At 38.5% G+C, this 20,320-nt stretch overlaps 3 protein-coding genes and 1 pseudogene across 9 annotated transcripts; 2 read left to right on the top strand and 2 right to left on the bottom strand.

Annotated features, from left to right (window-relative positions):
- Window positions 1–12: 12 nt before the first annotated feature.
- LOC108102406 (FHA domain-containing protein DDL) lies at window positions 13–1,866 on the bottom strand. Of its 2 annotated transcripts, XM_017207362.2 has the most exons (3): window positions 1,761–1,866; window positions 940–1,546; window positions 13–867 (listed from the first exon to the last, which is right to left on the bottom strand). In XM_017207362.2, the coding sequence occupies exons 2-3, from the start codon at window positions 1,509–1,511 to the stop codon at window positions 168–170; spliced, it is 1,272 nt and encodes a 423-aa protein (XP_017062851.1). In that variant the 5' UTR covers window positions 1,512–1,546; window positions 1,761–1,866; the 3' UTR covers window positions 13–167. The 2 variants fall into 2 exon arrangements, with proteins under 2 accessions (XP_017062851.1, XP_017062850.1); XM_017207361.2 differs by lacking the exon at window positions 1,761–1,866 and having other exon boundaries at window positions 940–1,623.
- Window positions 1,867–2,025: 159 nt separating this feature from the next.
- On the top strand, window positions 2,026–3,503 carry LOC108102418. Its single transcript, XM_017207390.1, has 3 exons — window positions 2,026–2,291; window positions 2,367–2,453; window positions 2,513–3,503. Exons 1-3 carry the CDS (start codon window positions 2,232–2,234, stop codon window positions 2,735–2,737), a joined length of 372 nt encoding a protein of 123 aa, XP_017062879.1. The 5' UTR covers window positions 2,026–2,231; the 3' UTR covers window positions 2,738–3,503.
- Window positions 3,504–3,612: 109 nt separating this feature from the next.
- On the bottom strand, window positions 3,613–15,378 carry LOC108102416 (sodium/potassium/calcium exchanger 4). Of its 6 annotated transcripts, none has more exons than XM_017207386.2 (8): window positions 9,260–9,344; window positions 8,894–9,177; window positions 7,209–7,352; window positions 6,018–6,325; window positions 5,454–5,685; window positions 5,245–5,391; window positions 4,850–5,188; window positions 3,613–4,581 (listed from the first exon to the last, which is right to left on the bottom strand). In XM_017207386.2, exons 2-8 carry the CDS (start codon window positions 8,904–8,906, stop codon window positions 4,262–4,264), a joined length of 1,503 nt encoding a protein of 500 aa, XP_017062875.1. In that variant the 5' UTR covers window positions 8,907–9,177; window positions 9,260–9,344; the 3' UTR covers window positions 3,613–4,261. The 6 variants fall into 6 exon arrangements, with proteins under 6 accessions (XP_017062875.1, XP_017062877.1, XP_017062876.1 ...); XM_017207388.2 differs by having other exon boundaries at window positions 8,894–9,170; window positions 9,260–9,341; XM_017207387.2 differs by having other exon boundaries at window positions 9,264–9,341.
- A 1,063-nt stretch (window positions 15,379–16,441) lies between these two features.
- LOC121529852 lies at window positions 16,442–16,549 on the top strand (annotated as a pseudogene).
- The last annotated feature ends 3,771 nt before the right edge of the window (window positions 16,550–20,320 follow it).

The following is a 20,320-nucleotide window of genomic DNA, read 5'->3' as shown; positions in this document are numbered from 1 at the left end:
AAACAAGACAAAAACTTTGAGGGGGAATTTATTTTTGTGTTGGCAATGACTTAAAAACCATTGCTTCTTAATTTTTTTTTTTTACATATCTTTAGTCGCCCAAGGTTTGGGGCTTGAATTTGAAGCTTAAAAAATTAAACAGACAATCAAACTGACACGAATGCTATTCAGGGATTGTGCACTTCAGCTGGCACATCTTGCGGTTCATCTTTGATATGTACATCGTCGTCCTCCTGGTCTTCTTTGCTGTTTTCGTGCAACAGCACATATTCGCGCGAACTAAAGCCGAACTTAATCACGTCCTTCTCTATAAGCTCGTAGTATTTCCTGCCATCGATCTTCTTGTTGTTGAGAAATGTGCCATTGGCCGACTCCAGATCGATGAGGTACAAACGAACTCTTTTTCCGTTACTACCATCCTCCCGCTCGAAGGGCACTAGTCGATACTGCAGGGCGGCATGTTGTTTGGAGCAACTGGGATGATCTACTGCTAGGTCAACCACCTTACGATCTCGTCCAACCAGGAAGCAGCTCTGTCGATGAATATGCAGTGTAGGCAAAGCCGTTTCGCCCTTGAACGGGTACAATCGCCAGCGCCGCTTCGGTTTGCGGGCCTCTGGTGGCTCTGAGTATTTGACCACAACGCCGTTCACCTTGTTTGTGTCCTCGGTAAGAGCGCCACTTAGCCCAAAGTTGGGCTTTTCTATATCCACAGGCTCCTCGCCCTCGATTTTAGTTTTTTCGTTACCTTGCTTGCCCCATTCGTATTGCTCGTCTTCTTTCCTGTTGCGGTTATCCCGGCGCTGAGGTCTATGGCGTCCTTGGCCAAATGCACGATGGGAGCGATCGCGTGGACTTTGACTGCGTCTGGGAATGAAAGAAAATAAAGTTTAGTAATGATATAACCAACTTGGTATTTACATATATTTTAAGACCTACCGAACTGGCCTTCTTTCTGGCGATCTCCGCTGTCGTTCCCGCTCGCGATCCTTGCGTTCGTTGCTGCGAAAACTCTGCTGCGGTCCTGGGGATCGTGTCCGCTGCTCCTTACTGCGATCCCAGTCACGTCCGCTGCGATGCATGTGATTGTTACGTTCACGGTCTCGATCCCGCTCCCTGTCTCTGTCCCGCTCGCCACGATCCCTGGAGCGACTCCGGCTGTGTCTGCGATGCCTTGCGCTGCTGCGGTGGGAGCTGCTACGTTCTGGACTGTCCCACTTAGAGCGCTGTTCCTGTACGTCATCAGAGGGCTTGGATGTGTGTCTGGAGCGTTTCTCCTGTGGATCCGGGGATTTCCTGCCGACCTTTGGCATCTTTCTGCCAGGAGAGCGGCTAATTCGATTATTTTTCTTGTTTTCGGGGGAGGATTCCGATGAACTGGAAGAAGAGCTTGTATCCTTTCGCTTGGTTTTCTTCGATCTGGATGAGATGCTTTCGCTTGCTTTGGTTACCCCTTCATCACCGGAGGAATGCAGTTCCTGATCTCGATCCCGACTTCGTATTTTGCCCATTTCAGCTGGTGCGCTAACTTTTAAAATGCAATGAACTATTTTTACGAAAAACAAATTAAAACATGGCTCTCTTTTTTTTATACTATCAGCTGTTTGAATGAATGTGACCAAAGTAAGAAAATACCGCAATGAAAACATAAAATGAGCGCTCTTACAAAACTGCATCGATGCCTCAATATCGATTCCATATGTATGCAATATGTAAGTTATTTTATGGATATTCTTATATTCAATAATTGGCATACTTACATCAGTGGGACCATAAGACAACTTTTGAAAATTATGGTTACTTAAGGAAAGAATTTCTCTTCTACTTTTCTGTTTTCCCTCTCTATTATGTAGTACTCCCATGAAAGCAAGCCTATTATAAACTCCACTAAATTCCACCGTTCCGTTTTTTTTCCTAACGTAATGTTGCTATTTTGACGAACTTTTATTACGATATTTTTTTGACAGGCATGCCTTATTTGTTTCGCGTTAGGAAATCAACAATGAGTTTCTTTTATTTGGCCGCACCTGGTCACACAGCGGAAAAGCTGTGCAAAAATCGAGCGAAATTTAAGGGGCCATGCCATGATAATTGTAGTGTAATCCTCCGGACCGCCATGCTGTTGTGCGGCTTGCAGCAGCGTTCGTAATTAGCAGCTGTTGCAGTCGCCAATCGCACAACGAAGTGCAAGAAAAAGCCGTGTTCGTTGAATCTGCACCTGGATAGCTACGATGACACCTTTTGATGACTTTGTCTATCTGATTAATCATGTGCTGCTGGGTGAGGAGCCGGTAAGTGAGCTTCATACCGCCGATCCTCATCAATCACAAGACATTGACACCTTGTACCTTGTATACCTTGTGCAGACCATTGAGGACTTCATATTGCTGGTGGGCACTTTGGTGGCATTTATAGCTTTCATCTTGTGGTGCTGCTTTCCCATACAACCAAAGGTAATTTCGTAAGGCAATCTGTAGATGTAGTAAACGCTAGACATGTTTTTCCTCGGCAGGAACCTGGTCCCCATCGCCCATTCACGTGCAAAATCATCCAGAATCCCATCAATGCCTTCGACGCCTCTACCAGCACCGACGAAGCACCCAATCCGATAGGTGGCTCCGGAACTGGAAGTTCCACGTCCAACATGCAGTACAATGGCAGCGGAAGCTACAGCAAGAATGGCACCGTAGCAATGCACAATTACTACGTTAAGAATGGACACCATTGCTGCACCTAATCAAAAATGGTCATTCCGACAAGATACTGTCCATGTCGAAGAGACAGGATGGTTTGTTATACACATGCCGACTTTAGTTACCATTTGCAAAGCACTCCTATCCGTATGCGGAAATATGTCGCTTGAGGTTTATGCCAATTGGTTCGGCAGGTTGTTAGGGGGCAGCTAAAAGCTGCAAGCACATTTGAATTGTAATTGCTCAGACTGATTTGTTTATGGAATACGAGAAAGCGGTGAAGGAGAAGGTCGGGCAGGATTAAGTTCGCACACAGATACGCAGCAGCCCCTGACAAGTTTCAAAAACTTAATATCTATAGATGTTGTGTGCATTTGTTGACTTACCAAATGTATTATGCGTATTTGTGGAAAGAAAACTGGATATGATACCAGGCAATTAAACTTAAGTTTTTATTTGTGTAAGCGATCCCCAAGAAAATAGATACTTGCCGCCACATTGTGTGCAAACAAAAATCGGAAGCCCTTAAAAAACTATCAATTATATGCAGTCCGGGTGAAAGATAAAGAAACCCCTATATATATAAATATATTTATTTATATATATAAACATTTATCTATAAGATGAATTATGTACACACCAAGATATACACTATTTTCTCTCGTATTTTTTATTCCTGCATATTATAGTGTATTTGATCTCATTTAATGATATTATTTGTGATGTAACTTCAAGATTCCAATACTTTTCCAATGGCTTGTAAATCCTTCTGAAAAGCATATGAAACTAAAACGTAACGACAAACTGCTATCCCTATTCGTTTAATATTTTTTCGGCTTTCAGGATCCAATCAGCTTATCATTGCGCCCTCGAGCAGACACATGTATCATAGATAATACAAAATGAAAGGCAGATTCAGTAACATTTACCTTAGGGTATATTTATAAATTAATAACAATGGTATCAAGGGTATTAGATAACGTTAACAAAAAGTTCTTACAGCGCTAGACATACATGAAAACGCGTAATATCAACGGAAGGTTTTTGTGTGTGGTTTGCGAATTTTTTGCTTTACTCTTAAGCGTCCTTGGGCAGGATGGGGGAATATCGAGGTCACTTCTAGATATATGTACATGTATATCGTTCTCTTAATAGCTAGTATCGCGTTCTGGGCTTTGGTAACGGTTCAAACATTTGTGGATATAACTAGGCTACGAGATATACACATAATCATAAAGACAACATATACAACGTGAAATAAATAGAAATCGCTTATGGAAGCTTCGTAAACCTAAAGACAGTCTTAGGCAATAATCAAAGCGTAAATTACGGTAACAAAAATGAAGGGTATGTACTACTAAATAGTGCTCGATAATTACAAAGTACAGGTACATTTGTAATTATCAATTCAATTATTCAAACTCTAGTAGATTTGTCCAAAAATAGTTCGAATAGTTCAGTTCCTGTAAGTGGGTTGCGGTGCTAATAATCTATTAGTGCCAGCACCAAAAGGATTGTCTAGCGGTGGTTTTTCCCGCATATCTGGGCTTCGAGATCCAGGTCCATCACTAGCTACTACAGTCTCTGGGGAAAAACACATTCATCTCGATAAGGATCTGCAGAACGATGAACACTCCGTAGATAGTAAAGAGGGCCACGCCCACCCGCTTGGTAAGTCGATATCCGCTGAAGCTGAGGACAACAAACAGCGCCACCGTGGAGACAATTAAGATCAGGATGTTGTACTCAATGCCCTGGGTGCCCACTTGCTGTGGCTCCCCGGTGCTGTAGTTGATGCAGTTCTTGATGAACCACGGTACTCCCAGAGAGAGCAAGATGGCCAACGAATTGGCGCCCAAGGAATTCGAAACGCCTATGCCGTTTTCACCTGAAAGTAAAATAGTTTGCAATATTTAATTAAAAGAAAAACAGATATAGCAATCTAGTAAAATGCCGAATTAGGATTATATGAGTTGTATCATGGGTTGGGGATGCGTTTACTAATAATTAATAGTTCCTATATATATTTTTAGAAGTACTAAACACAAGAAGTAGACACTTCTTACAGTTAAGAAATATAGAAATATAGTTAAGAAATGAGAGAAAGACATATTAGGCATGATAGTTCGAGAACGCGGAAACTAAAGAACACTTACCATTTCTTAACGAAATAAGACTGGAGACAGCTTCCGGCATGGTGGACCCAGCGGCCAAGAAGGTAAGACCCATCACAATCGTTGGCACGTGAATTGCCACACCGAAGGCAGTCAGCATCCAGACAATTAAATAGGCGTTTCCGCCGATGCATAGGATGCACATGATGAAGGATAATGGATACAGGCGACGGTGTTTGATTGGGTGTGGGATCAGCAGGGATAGTGTAAACTTTATGGGAAAAACAAAGATCCACCAAAACTTCATCCATCCGGAGGCATCATGTGGGTAGGCGTATATGCTTTTGGGCATATCATCATCCTCATCGTCCTCGCCATTCCCTGGAAATTGACAATTATAATATAGATAGAAAATTATTGTTTACTAAAAATCGTACAATGTTTGGAGTGCGTGAGGTTGGCGGTAGAGGACATCGACGAAGTGTTTTCCGGAAAATTTACCACAAAAAGGCCGTCGCCAGACAGTGGATCTTTTTTGAGCGGCAGCTGGGCCTTGGCACTGTTCTCTGGGGGCTCCGTTAGGTCTGAGTTATACAAATTAAAGTATTAATAACCATATACTATATTCCCAATACGACAAACATACCATATCGTGTTGAGAAGCAGCAGTTCATTCGATCTTCGATAAACACCCGGATGGCCGGCATGAACTTATTGTTGTTAAACGTGATCAGGTAGTAGAGCACTAGGAATCCCATCATAATGCAGGACTCTGTGAAACTAATGCTTCCGCCCCAGGCTAAGACCAGCAGGATGATTGTGTTGAAGATGTAGATGAAGCAATCCCGGGCTATTGGCCACCAGTCCAGCTGCACCGGCTGCCAAATAATTAGATAATAATAATTAGCCAGAGAACGTCAAGGGTGTCTTTTTTCGGCACCCAAATCACGATCAGCAAGAGCACACATCCGAGTGCACAGACCGCTTTGTGTGTTTTGAGTGTTTGCGTTTTTGTCACCCACTCAATTCTATGTACATGATTCTAATGCACAGTCACCCAAAACACTCATAGCAAATTAAGGGCAAATTAAATTATTCGGTCAACCCTCAATGACCTGCTCATGCAATACAGCTGAAGACACCCGAAACACTCACTCAGTTAGCTGGGTAACGGGTACATCATAGTCCTTCTCCTTAAGTTACCACTTACCTTATCAATGGCCAGCGCGGCTAATCCGGCAACGCCCAGTGTGTTAAACATCAACGAACCGATGATCGTCCCTAGGCCCATATCTGACTCCAGAATCAGCGTACTGATCGTGTTCGTGAAAAACTCGGGCATGGAGGTGGCTGTGGCCATGAAAGTGGCTGCTGCTACATCCTTCGAGAGGTGCAAGTCCTCGCAGATGCACTCCACCGTAGGTAGGAAGTAGTCGTTGCAGATGATGGCCAGCAAGATAAAGAAGTAAATCGCGGCAAATACGTGCAGGACCACCCATCCCTGGCGGAGTTGTTCCACTGAAGATTGGAGGAAATGTATAAGAATTCATCACCAGACAACATACGAGTTTATAAATATGATCTTAAAACGATGAATATCTAGAATATATCAAAATCAAATGAGGTCAAGTATCAGGCCTGTATAATTTGGTTAATATAATAGTTATAGACATTTAACCTCCTTCTATTTAGAAGTAGTTTTCCAATCCTAAGCAAATAAATTGTCTCCAACTGAGGTAGACTTAGCATAAACGTTTCAGTTTCTAGATCCGATTATTTCACTCTACCAACTTCCTCTATTAACTGATTTAATACTTTTAAAGTTATACAAAAAAAAAACATATTTCTTTATAGTGGGTCACAAACGCGTTTCACCCACTCAAAAGGGGCTTCCGCATACTTTACAGATCCAATCTAGTACACCTGGCAACGGGCAGCGGATTAGATAGGGATACTCAATCGATTCCAGTCATTCCCTAAATTTAGACTCGGAAAATGGCATTGTGTTGGTAAAAGCGGTGAAATCTTATCGTGGTTCCTAATAAAATCTAGACCCGTTTCTCGGAGAAATCGCCATCTGAGCTGTAAGTGCTATTTGCTATTGCTAGCGATAAGAAAGCGTTCCACAAGTGCTCAGTCTCGTGTCCATTAGCCGTAACTCCGGTGATACACCATAAAGAGATGTGTACTATACTCGTATATGATGACGGCTCTGGGAACGGAGTTTTCGTGTGGCCTGATTTATTGGACATTGAATTGCTCGTTATTATTCCCACTGATAAGGCCGAAGCAGGAAAGACATTGGGCGAAGACATCGGACATAGTCCACGGACAAGTTCAAGCTCAGTCCGGAATCACCCTTGGATAACGGCTATCTACCCACGAACCGGAACTAACTTACCCGTAAACAGGTCTGCGAACTCATCCATCGGAGATCCCTCATCCTCACCAGGGCAGGTGGCGCGCGGCAGGATATCCACCAAAAGCTGCTCGTCAAAGTACCGCAGCGAGACCTCAAGAAAACTGCTCCCGTTAGCTAATGCTGCTGGAAAGACAACCCAAGAGGAGGTAATTAATCAAATGTTCATTAGGATCTCGAGAGGGGTATATGCAGTATTAGCCCATAGAGAGTATGGAATGGCGTTGAGGCTTTATTGTACTTTTTGAAAAGAATCCCAAACAGTTGCAGTAAAGAGGTCATATTATATTGTTACTTACATACATACATATGTATGAAACGTAAGCTTAAGGTCACTCTAAATTAGAAAGATCTTTGCCATATGATACATTTTAAGAAGGTGCCCTTATATGTATATACATTATATATATACTCGTACATATATTCATTTTTAGACACTATATTTGACATTTTAGTTTGTTACTATAGATAATTGTTTTGTTTGTTATTTTGTTAAGATAAGTAGAAAAACAATATATCATCAGTTCTTATTTTGTAAATTTTTCACTAATAGAGTAATGTGATAATTTATTTGAAATACTCGGCTGTATCATGACTTTAGTTCGTACCTCGATTGAAAATAATTAGATGGTACTTCTCTATGCAAAACCACTATGAAGTTTTCTTAATTTCCCTATTGTTTTTTCGATCGCATATTTGCAACCTTAAAAGAAGGTTAAATACCTACCTATTTGATGAAAATTTTTTAAAAAGAAAAATTAAACGATTCCGATCCTACAACGTAAATATGTAGATACATGTATTCTTAATAAGGATCAATCGCCTATTCGATTTGGGCATGTCTGTTCCGTTTGGATCGATTCGGAGATGTTTATTGACTCCGTTCCAAAGTGTAACTAAAGCTGATAAACTTAGTGGAGAATTATTCTTTTACAGTATCATTTTCGTGGTGATTAACTCCATCATCTTTTGTTGCAAACTAAATACTTACAGTGGATCCAAGCTTATTTCGTGCAAGAAAAAATCGAAGTTTATATTTGATACTGCTACTAAACCAGCAGAGATATCAAAAATATTTATTTAACTAAACTGCGAATTACTCCAAACTAATAATTTTATGGGTCAACTTGCCAATATTATGGTTATACTTAAATATATGTTTGAAAAAAAAAATGGAAAATGGCATTTTAGTATCTAGCTTTCCGTGGAAGTGGAATCATCTAACGCTTTTTATGATAGCTTTTATTGGATTGTTGCTCACTGCTAGTTCCCGGCATTATGATTTCATTATAATTTCTGCAGTTCGCACGAAACGCACGTGAAGAACAAAAACATTCCATTCTTATTCGTGGTCAGATAATCAATTATACAGCCGTTAGGGCAATTAAGTTGGATGCCACTGCTCGATTTTGATTGGCAAATTTATACAACATTGTTGATTGTTTCTTCGGATTTGTTATTTTGTTTGGCTGGAAAACACTACCATTGGTGGGCCGAAATAAATGCTATTTGGCTGATGACTTGTTTATGTTTGTCTGGCTTTCAGTGATTGTTTTATGATTCCCGGACGGGGGGTTTCTATATCTTGAGGAAGGGCGAGCTCTGCGCCTGAGTCTAGACTCTAGAGCCTTATCTAGTTTACACCCACCGGCCAGTAAATGAATTACCAATGTCAGTCATTATTTTCTGTTTTATTTTCACTGGGTTTTATTACTATTTTGGTGCCGTTTTGTTGATCAAGTCCCAGACACAGTGGGCGAAGCCTCTTGACCTGATTTTCCAGATGAACTCGTTGCTCCAGCAACCCTTGGTTCACTTTTATCCATCGGCCATTGTTTCGGAGTTGTATTTCTCGTATTTTTTATTGCGTGCCAAGAATTGTGGCACCTGCATAGCAGCAACATCGCGCGACATAAGCTTCATAATTGTTTAATTGTTTTCCACCTGCAATCTTTAGGTGGAAAATGAAAACACGACAGACAATCGCGGCGGGAAAAAAGCAAATAACGTAAGCAAACATTGGGCGATCTTACATACTCCCTGCACTCAAGCCCAGTGGGTTAAATTCACATCCACAACCACAAGCGTATATGGCGCGTCCCGTCGAGAAGAAAGGTCTTGGCCGACTAATAAGCTAGCTTGGCACTGCATCTGAATGCATTTAACCATAGTCGCAGTCGTAGAACGTGTCTACGAGTATTACGGACCAAAGCCCAAGCCTGAACCGATCCGATCCGAGCTCAGCAGACAAACAAGTTTATTGAACTTGTTGGCAGTTGCTAGTTCGGAGCTTAAACACTTAAAGAATCATGTATGCTTTTAGTAATTAAAAATTAAAAAAATTACAATCAACAAAATACATCGAATTGGCATTTAGACTTAAAAAATATGATTTTCTCGGGACAGTTCGAAACCAAAAAAATCCCCTAAAGATTCGTGGAAAACGTTTCTTTGAGTGCAGCACAACGCTTAAGAAATGCATTGGAAAACCCAATCTCGAGTCGAGTCGAAAGCCCAGTCAAAGTCGAGGCTTGCGGAAATGGGGGAAATTTGTGCGCTGACGGCCGAAAGCACTCGTTCAGGGCTAAATCAGCAACAATGGGAAGGCCCAGACCTCAGGGCCCGCCCATCGATTCGATAAAATGCGGCACACCAAGCAGCCAAGGCTTTCCGCCTGTTTTGTAATCAATAATCGATGTGTTTTTTTCTTTGTTCCAATTACCTTAAAACGAGGGCCGAAAAAATATGTAGGCTTAAAACAGCAGTGCATTCTAATGGCGGTACAAATGAAAACTCGAATCAATGCGAAAAGTGCTGTCAAATTGTCTGGCAAATGCGATGTTTTGGTTTGCCGTCAGTTGTCCGATGGCAATGAAATAATTGTTAAGCAGCACTATCCAACAAAACTTGGGTCATAAAGTGAGTACAAAATGAGACATATCGACGAATCTGATATAATTCAATGAGATTATTTCTGAAAATATATTATTGGAGAATAAACAAAACTGCATTGATAAATTTCCCCAATATATGTACCTTTCGGTAATACCATTGAAAATAGGTACTTAAACATAGAAACTTAAATCGGTTTTAAAACAGGTCACAAAATATTTGTATAGTAATTTTATTGGATCATAATTAGCGACTGTCAGATACTCGTTACTTTGTTTAACTAATCCGTTAACATTGAAATAAATATGTTAGGGATAGAGTACGTAATTTATTACACAGCCATATATTAGCAGAACCTGAAAGTAAGGATAATATTCTTATATCTCCTCAGCAAGCGGAGGGCCTTATAAGCTAAATTTTTTATTAAATTTTAAAATAATTATCTAATTTGAAAAGTTTTGGGGTGTCCATGGTATTGGAATATTTAAAGTTTAAAACAAAGTTTTTTCATTAATACCCCCACACACACCACATAATTTCTTGGTTTATGGGCATTCGAGTGGGCGTGGTCGTATGTTAAATTACACTTGCTCTGTATAGGTATCTCCATAATCTACGTGCTTAGACCTAAAGTTATTGCGCTTATTATATTACATTAGGGACTTACAGACAGGCATGGCTATATCAACTCGGCTACTGATCCGAACCACAAATATATATTTCCTAAATCTGCCTGTTGTGTTCTCTTTCGCTATGAGAGTGACTAGTATAACTAGCATTTAGAAAAGTCAATTTTGGCCATGTGGATGGTTTTTCAGTTGGCATTTAATTACGTATAAACTTCCTACGGTAAAGATCCATCTAATTGTGATTTCTTTTGAATAAAGCGCTAGAATCGGTGAAATGAAACTAATTAAATATTATTATATAAAGATGGACGATGTTAAACTAGCTACAAAAACGCAAAAAGCGGCATTTTCTTTTAAATATAACTATTAATTATTATTATTAGTATTATTAAACAGTAAATTAAGCAACAAAAGAGCACTTGTCTACTATGCTTAATATTAACGTACTCTTGTTGCAGTACAAAACAAGTTTAGAATATATTCCCATTGATGCATTGTACATGGAATATTTGTATAGTGTTAAAACAGTGATTACTAAATTTGATGTAAAATGTTTTGCTTGCACAATTAATTAAGATTGGGTGACTTAATAAGATTGTTTAATAATAAATGATATGAATAAAACTCACCCTGATATATCTTCTGTTTTAAGAGGGATCATATGAGTATTAAGCGAATGACCATGACATGAAAAGGAAGTGGAAAAATACATGAACAGGAGGCTTATGGAAAAAGGTTACGCCAAAAACATATCAACAATTTGAAAAAGTTTAAACTCTAAAGGTATTTTATTAGAACGATTAAAATAGTATGTTATAGTTTAGTTACCTATCATTGATCTGAAAAAGGTAATCACCTCTTTGCTATGAATCTCAAAATGGGGATGATCTCTTATGTTTCTTAAAACCAAAGAAGCTTAAAGGTTTTCGATCCGTGTTGCATGGTGTTGTCTTACGTTGACAGAGGAACTTGTTTGCGGCGGCAATATGAACAAACACAAAATAAAAAAAACAAAAAAAAACAATACCGAGTACCTGTACACATACAAGTGAATATAAATAAATAGATAGTAATGCTCGAACTCAAGATAGACAACAAGAAAAAGGGGCTGTCGGAAAACGACTGTAATTACTAGCCCCTGTGGACAATTATGGCTCGGCGAAAAGTCCCCCTGGCTGGCTGGCACTTCCCAAATTCGATCGGTGATTTTGGTGCAGCAAACGCCCAACGTCCAACGTCATGGGACCTACATATTTCTTTTCATAGTTCTAGCGAAAATCTCGACTCGGAATAACCAAACACTAAGTAAGCATATTAATCACATCGAATGTGGGTATCGTATTTATAGATCTCTGTGGCTCTGGGTTTTGGGATGAGATTTACATTTCCGAGGAATTTGGGAATCACATGCACATGCCCTACCGTGCTACCGTTTATCGATCGATTACAAATTTAACCCCTTCTTTCCCCACCTCCGATCACCATTATGCAAGCCGATTATGGCTAATGATAGTGCTCACATTAAGATCAAGATCATGAATTGGCAAATTCGTTAGTGCCAAGTCGGTAATAATGGTTAGAGAACATGCCATTGTACTTGAATGTTGGCGTTTGCCTGAACTCAAATGAATTACAATATTCAGACAATGGAAATGTGTAGCTGACTTCTTGAAGGTACTATATTAATTAAAATAAGCTCGAATATTTGCTTTATAATTTGCAAAGGAAGGCCTGTTACGCTTTGAATTTTTAATAGCCTCCGTTAAATGAAAAGGCCATTTCGTTTCAGGTAAAATGGGCTAGCCATTGGCCAAAAGGATCCTGCCGCTAATCATTTTCCTATGACTAAGAAGGACAGATATAAATACCTACAGATTCAGATTTTGAAGAAATTTATTTATTTATTGATCTACTACTACTACTACTATCTACTACTCTCAATAAGTTTAAAACTAAGAGCTAATATAGGGCCAGGAGCAATAGTAGCTAAGGCCTTCTGCTCGCGGCTAAGTTTAGTTTGATGGAATTAGAAATGTATTACTACGAATATAAACAAAAAATGTAAAAACAACAAGTAGTTCCACAAGTCAGTAGGTAAGAAGATATGTTTCAAAAAATTCATATCATGAATAAAAAGTGAATAGCATTAAGTATTCCTACGTCAATATCAGTATTATCAATAAATCAAAACCAAATCCGTTGCTTTTTGAATCTGCAGTGAAACATTGCTAATGGGAAAATTTTCGATCAGATTAAATTGAGTGAATAAATCAAAGCTCCTTTGATAAGTGAAAAACAAGTGTGTTCGTAATAGTATCAGACCATAAAATGTAATCAAGAAATCTTAAAGGAAATTGACTTGTGGCGATAATGAACTCAGTACAATTTAAATGACCGCAAAACTAGATAGTGCCCGTCCACGATTCGGCTTTAATGGCATCAGGCCGTTTAAATAAATATAGATGTTTATTCGGAATTTCAGCCCAGAGAGCCGTCAAGAGAATCGACAGACTTCGGGCGCAAATCATGGGCAAATCACTTCACTTCACTCCGGGCACTCCGATAAGGGAGTCGACAACCAGTGCAAGCCACCACCCACTGAATGAATGTAATTGCCAAGGAAGCCCACATTTGCCATCGGGGGATAAGTGCCACTTGACTGATCGATCGATCGATCCATTCATCCAACGGATGAGTTCGCACTAAATCGCATTTGGGACGACAGGAAGTCTAGATAAGCGCGTGGCTAATGGTTAGTTTAGGGTCAACAGCCGTGGGACCAGAGGAGAGCCGGAAACTATTTGGCAAACATTTCCCAGTTAAAGGCAAACATTTTAAGCCCATACTTAACTAGCTGTAAAGTTATCAAGCTAATCTGGAGTGTCAACGAAAGCTATATGGCATAGTTAGTATATACATATATATATGGTATGTAGATACTACAGAAATTCAATCAACTAGCTTCGTGCTAGTTTTTGTACCTTTCCCCAAGCTGTGATATCTTTAAGTTATTCTTTCCAAATCATATGCCAACTCACTTTGTTTTCATTGTGCGATTTTCTGAACCAAAATGTAAAATTGTTTTGATTCTTGCACTATTTCGCCTAATTAACTTTTCTTAAAACAATATTTTTTATACCCGTTACTCGTAGAGTAAAAGGGTATACTAGATTCGTTGAAAAGTATATAACAGATAGAAGGGAGCGTTTCCGACCCCATAAAGTATATATATTCTTAATCAGGATCAATAGCGAAGTCGATTGGGCCATGTCCGTCTGTCCGTCCGTCTGTCCGTCCGTCCGTCCGTCCGTATAAACGCTGAGATCTCAGGAACTATAGCAGATACAAAGTTGAGATTAAGCATGAAGATTCTTGAGCTCCCGGGACAGCGCAGGTTTATTTCAGCATCCTGCCACGCCCACTCTATCGCGAAAAACTAAAATCGCTAAAATCTAGGGAACTATTGGAGCTAGAAAAATGAAATTCAGTATGTATAAACTTTGGATGCCAGCGCATCTATTACTGGTACTATTATCTGGCCACACTCACCCTTTCGCCCACCAAGCTCAAAGGACGGTTTTCGCATTTTCAAGAAAACCTGATATCTTGGTAACTATAAGATGATGCCTATGATGCCCCAAATGCGAATTGTTTTTTTCCATCTAGCCACGCCCATCCTAACGCCCACCAAACCCTAATAACCAAAAATTTCGCTACTTATGAAGAAATTTAAGTTATAAGGCCTCACATGGGCAGTGACGTCACTACCAGTTACTCAACATGCTTTCTCCGACAATAGGTGGCGCGTTGTGAATTTTCACTACCAAAATGAATATTTTAAAATTGTGTAAAACCGTAACGGGTATCTTATAGTCGCGGCACTCGACTATAGCGTTTCCTCTTGTTTTAAATTGTAAAAAGAAACAAAGCTACTTCGAATTTTCTAATCATTTTCTGGTCGTCCGTTATACATATGGAGATTACCGCTCTGTAAACTTCCGACAGAACTGTTTAAACGCTCTGCACGCCTATCAAATCTTGCCGAAATGCGTAGAACTAGGTCAGTAAATTTGACATATGCCATCGGAAGGTTATTAAAAGTAATTTCCAAATTTTGAGAATGTTAAATCTTTTCCCTAATAATAAAAATGACTTTGAGCCTTACGTTACGTTACGCAAAAAAGGGTTTCATATTTCTACAATAATTTTACTTCACTTTTTGATTTCGTTTTTAGGATTAGGATTTCTCCGAAATCCATTCTCAGTTTTCAATCTCACCTGAGGCCTCAGTATCTGTCAAAAGGCTTCCACATAATATCACGAATAGGCCCAACAAAAGGGCCGTTTTAACCATTTCGGATTCGTAGAGCTTATAAAAGCGAAAACAAACGGCGGAACGTAAAAAATAAAAAACAATTTCAGATAATACACGTTCTGGTGGCACTTTAACCGATTTTATATATTTTTTATAGTGGAAGCGGGAATAAACACGGCGTATACGCAACGGAGCCCTCGAATTCGTTTCGTTTGAATTTTCGGTTTCGGTGATCTTCGATTTTTCGAACTTCCGTTCTCTGTGGTTTTCTCGGTTCACCCTTCGCCGGCCAACTCCAGCTAACCGCTTGGCTAGAATTGTATCGCACAACTAATTAAGTGAGGCCCGCTCGCGCTCGTCTTAATAATAAACAGCGACGTCGACGCCGGCAGCGGCGGCAGCAGAGTCGGCGTCGACAGAAGCGATAGAGTAGAGGCAGTGGCAGAAGCAGCGGCGAGGCATTGTATTGACGGTTTTATAAAGATATCTCTCTAGTACGTCTTGTCATGTGAAATCAGTCGGTGCATGCCGTCGGCTTATGGCCAGTTTTATACCTTCTCCTCTGCTGCTCTTCCTTAACTACCCTTGCCCTTCCATCCCTGATTAGTATTCGCGTTGTACTTACGGCTAATAAACAAATTGAGACGGAGTTTTTAGCCAGAATCTCGAGTGCCGAATGGGTTGGGAATGTAAGGGGAACACCCGCGGGTACCCTGAAATTATGTTTTCCGGAAATGCCTAATTCAAAAAGAAACGAGAGAGAGAGCCTCTTATTTTTAGATAACAGTTTCGCTGGTAACCGATCTAAAAATATTTATGCTAAAAGAATTTGACGCCGAGTTCAATTTTAATGTCGCACGCTGCTGAAATAACCGTGCGGTAGGCTGCCATCTGTAGAATATGCATGCTCTAGAATATATATCACAATACTATATATATGTTATGGTTCCCAAGATCCTACCGTTCATATAGACCGACATGCAGATGGACATGGCAAAATCGAATCGAGTTATTGATGTTATGTCCCAAAACCCCAAAGACACGTTTGAAACCCTTAAACACTTAATGTATTCTAAATCTCCAGGTTTTTTTTTTTTTTGATATAACAATACATTTATTAAACGTCAATCAGCCAACTTAATGGCTATAATACGTTGAGTACTACAAATAACAAATAACATAAATACATAACAGGAAGGAAATTAACTAATTTTTATAACTAGATAACTAGAGATCAATGCTAAATGCTAATGCTAAATTACTGCTTTAGGACTCGAGAAATTTGGCGTCCTCTTGTCCAGAGATCGGCTGGATGCCTTCGCTTTAGACGTCTTCTAATAGTAGCGTAAACCAGCGAGGAGGCTAGGTGGTTTGTGGAAACCGCTTCTCGGCCTTATGGCTAAGATCAAAGTGTAGTATCTGTTCTTATCAGCTTAACATCTGATAGTTCCCCCATTAGAGGACAACAAATCTCCAGGAAATCCATTTTTTAGGTTCAAAAAACAGTTTTCGGAATCGAGTTAGGTCGTCAATAAATCGGAATTGACAGTTTTTAATGTTCAAGGAGAGCAGGTAAAGCGTTGAAATCATGCTTTAGGACTATCATACCTTTTTTAAGTATTAGCTAATTTAGCTATGCGAATGTAATTTAATTTATTTACTACTTATCTGGGAATGTTACAAATATGTCAGGCTGCTTATGCTAAAGCTTGCAAAAGTTTTAAGAGCTTCGAATAAATGCTTTGTTTTTCTTACCAAATTCCACTTCTTACCTAATTAATTTAACTATTTATAAAAAATACGGACAAAAAATAAGTTGAATATATCATTTTTCTAAATTAACAAATGAAAACAAAAAGAACAAGAGACTGTTTATTGTAAACAAAATTTCTTTGGTTTTCCATTTCTTTAAATATTAGGCTTAGGTGCAGGTGTATGGAAGGGCTGTCCAAATCTACGTACGCATAAAGTCATTACCAGTATTAGTGCTGATAAGACGGGAAATAACATGTTCCGACATTTTATCAATCTATTGCCAGCAGTCATTATCCAATAACAAACACATGAGAATGATCCCTTTTTGGTGCAAAAACTTATGGAATATCAGTCGAACTAAAGAAATAAAATCTCCGAAAAGTATCAAATAAAAGCTTTAAAGTAATACGAAAAACTTCACAAAATGAAAATACTTACAGTGTGTAAAATTATAAATATCTGTGTAAATTAACAAATTATTATGCCACTTCCAACTGAAACCAATAAACCAAAGTTAAATAATAAATTTTTCAATTACACCTGTTGATACTTCGTAAAAACGCAACTTGTAATTCTAAATTTTTAGCTCTTTTGTAACGCACTAATTTTTGTAGTGTAATGTCATTTCATTTACCTTTATTAATGAAAAGCGGATGCTCGATAACTTTAGAGCCGTTTGGGTATCATAAATAAAATAAATTCTCCTCTGTCGTTCACTAATTAGTGGGAAATAATCAATTAGGAGATTCACCTCGTAGAACAACATTAAGGTTAAAAAAATATTGCACCTACTTGAATATTAACCATTCAATCTGAACTTAACTTTCTGCCCGAACTACCGCTAATCATTATTTGTAATTTTGTTATCTATGTATGTATTAGCTAAGGTCATGTTTACAAATGCCGTAATCGCAGAGTTATATCTCACCAATTTTATGATGGCCTGCTGTTACCATATCCCTTTAATTTTCCTTCTGATTTGCAATGGCGCTTATTTAGGTTATTAAATAGTGAAAACTAAAAACTGAAATTGATAAAAAAAATTTCATTTTCGCAAATAAGGATTTGTTTTACAAAACAAACAAAGTGGAAATGAACTGCAATGTTGATCAGATAAAACAATATTATACATTTGCTGCTCTTTCAGTCAATAGGAAGAATTGTATTGGAAATGCAATGACAAGGAGTGCCTGGTGCCTTATCTTAGTGGTCCTAACATAATAAAATTGCTCTAATGACTAGAGACTAGGTGTAATGTTCGACCCCAACACTTCGCTCACTCAAATGGATTAAAAAATGAATATCTAGCAGTTATTTCTATATTTTAAATATAATTGAAGTCGGGTGACTGGGTAGGCCAGTACGTCCGTAAAGTCCTCTTTATTATTAAGGAACCTTTTTTGGCAAGGTTCGTCATGTGTTTGGGATCGCTATCCTGCATAAATTCCCACCTTTTGGAAATTTCCTCTTCCGAATGAGAATTTTTTGAAAGTGCTCCCTTTCTGCTATATTTCTGCTGTCACACACCTTTTCAAACGCCCCTGTTTTTATACCCGTTACTCGTAGAGTAATAAGGTATACAAGATTCGTTGAAAAGTATGTAACAGATAGAAGGAAGCGTGGATTAAGGATGTAGGTTTTTATGATGCCCCTTATGCGAGTTGTTTTTTCCGATCAAGCCACGCCCATTCTAACGCCCACAAAACCCGAAAAACCAAAAATGGGAATATCTCGGGAACTATAAGAGCTAGAAAGTCGTGCTTAAGAAAGGCCACAAACCGCGGAAAACTGTGGCGTCCAATATTATAGTGTACGTTTTCGTTGACCTTGTATAACATATTTTTGTCAACATCTATTGATTTAACAGAGATTTTTCAAATCGGATTATTATTTCGCTATTTATGAAGAAATGTATGTTATAAGGCCTCACATTGACAGTGACGTTACCATCAGTTAGTTAACATGCTTTTTTGACAAAAATGCTTGCTTTTTTTGTGAATTTCCTCTAGAAAAATGAATATTTTAAAATTGTGTGAACCAGTAACGGGAATCTTACAGTCGTTTTAAAGCGTTTTATTCATGAAAGATCGCACCCCAAAGGAAAAAGACTTAATTTTGAAATATCAACATATGAATCAATAATAATGTTACACTCCAAACCATCTCCACTCCACTGCAAGTACTGACTCTCTGATCTGATAGGCATATTTCTTTTTTGGGCGTGGTTCTAGAACTCTTCCATCAAGACCAAAAAGAAGACCAATAGGTCTTTCCTTATTAAAGTAAACTGGTTCTCGAGTGGTACTCATTTCAACTTGAAGAGTATTGTTTTCCTTTCTATTTTAAAAGATTTTCATGACCGTAATCTTTAAGTTTCTTGCAAATAAAATCAGTAATATAATATAATCAAGTTCATATTATTCAGTAAAAATTATGATTACATTAATTTCGATGTGAAATATATTGTTTTATTTATTTTTATTTATTTCTACATACTAAAATAACTAATATTGTACCTACTACATATTTTCAAATCTCAGCCTGCCAATAGTACTTTATATTTTAGGATTCCTACGTTACCTCCGAGGTAGGTCAAGGAACCCAAAAGTATTGCAATGTAAAACTATCACCAAGCCATGAGAGGCAAGAGGTTTGCAATTAATCATAACCTATTAGTCGAATATACCCCCTTAAATGGATTAGTAAACGTTGCTTAATATTACAAAATATAAAGATTAAAGACATTGTATCAAGTGACTTTCAAGGTTTGATAATAATAACAAGTTCATTCATAAAAGAAATCGGAATAACTTTTGTTCATCTAGAAAGATATCACTCTTCAGTTCTAACCGATTTATTTCTAGATAGAGGAGGACGAGTCCGCCTGGTCCGGGATATGTGTCTTCCTACATTAAGACAAATTCAATCTCTTAGCGTGCATCATCAGCTTTATCATCTCACGGGTAGCTTTCCGAAGAACTATTAGACTTTTGTGCAACTCCTCATCCGTTAGTGCATTCATTATTAAACACTGCTGGCCCAGATCAGAACTGACTCTGTAGCTGACATTGATTCTGCCATTAAACATTTATTGCTAATTTTCTCTTTAACAACATTTAATAAATAATAAATTATTTTTACTTTATTTATCATTCATTACCTAAGAAACTACACGTCACATATTTTTTGGTCACATGACGTTTTTAGCATTTAACGAGAACCACAGGAGTTAGCTTGCCAGATTTATTTTCGTATAATAACCTTTTTTATTAGGGGTTCGCTTAACATTTTTATGATCACTGCAATGTTGTCCCATGACATTGAATGATAGGTCCTGCTAGCCGAGACGAGTTTACGATTCGGGGTATGAATTTAATATTAATCTGATAATGGTTATTTCAATTATGTAATGCGAAGTAATGCAATGAATTGGGCGATATATATAGTAAGAAATGGTTAAGATAGCGTTTTTCTATCTGTTGCTTTTTAAGGAATCAGATTGG

This window comes from Drosophila eugracilis, unplaced genomic scaffold, assembly GCF_018153835.1.
Source record: "Drosophila eugracilis isolate 14026-0451.02 unplaced genomic scaffold, ASM1815383v1 contig_1963, whole genome shotgun sequence".
NCBI classification, from domain to species: Eukaryota; Metazoa; Arthropoda; class Insecta; order Diptera; family Drosophilidae; genus Drosophila; species Drosophila eugracilis.
Note: the sequence above shows the minus strand (reverse complement) of the source record. Positions and strands in the feature narration are given on the sequence as shown.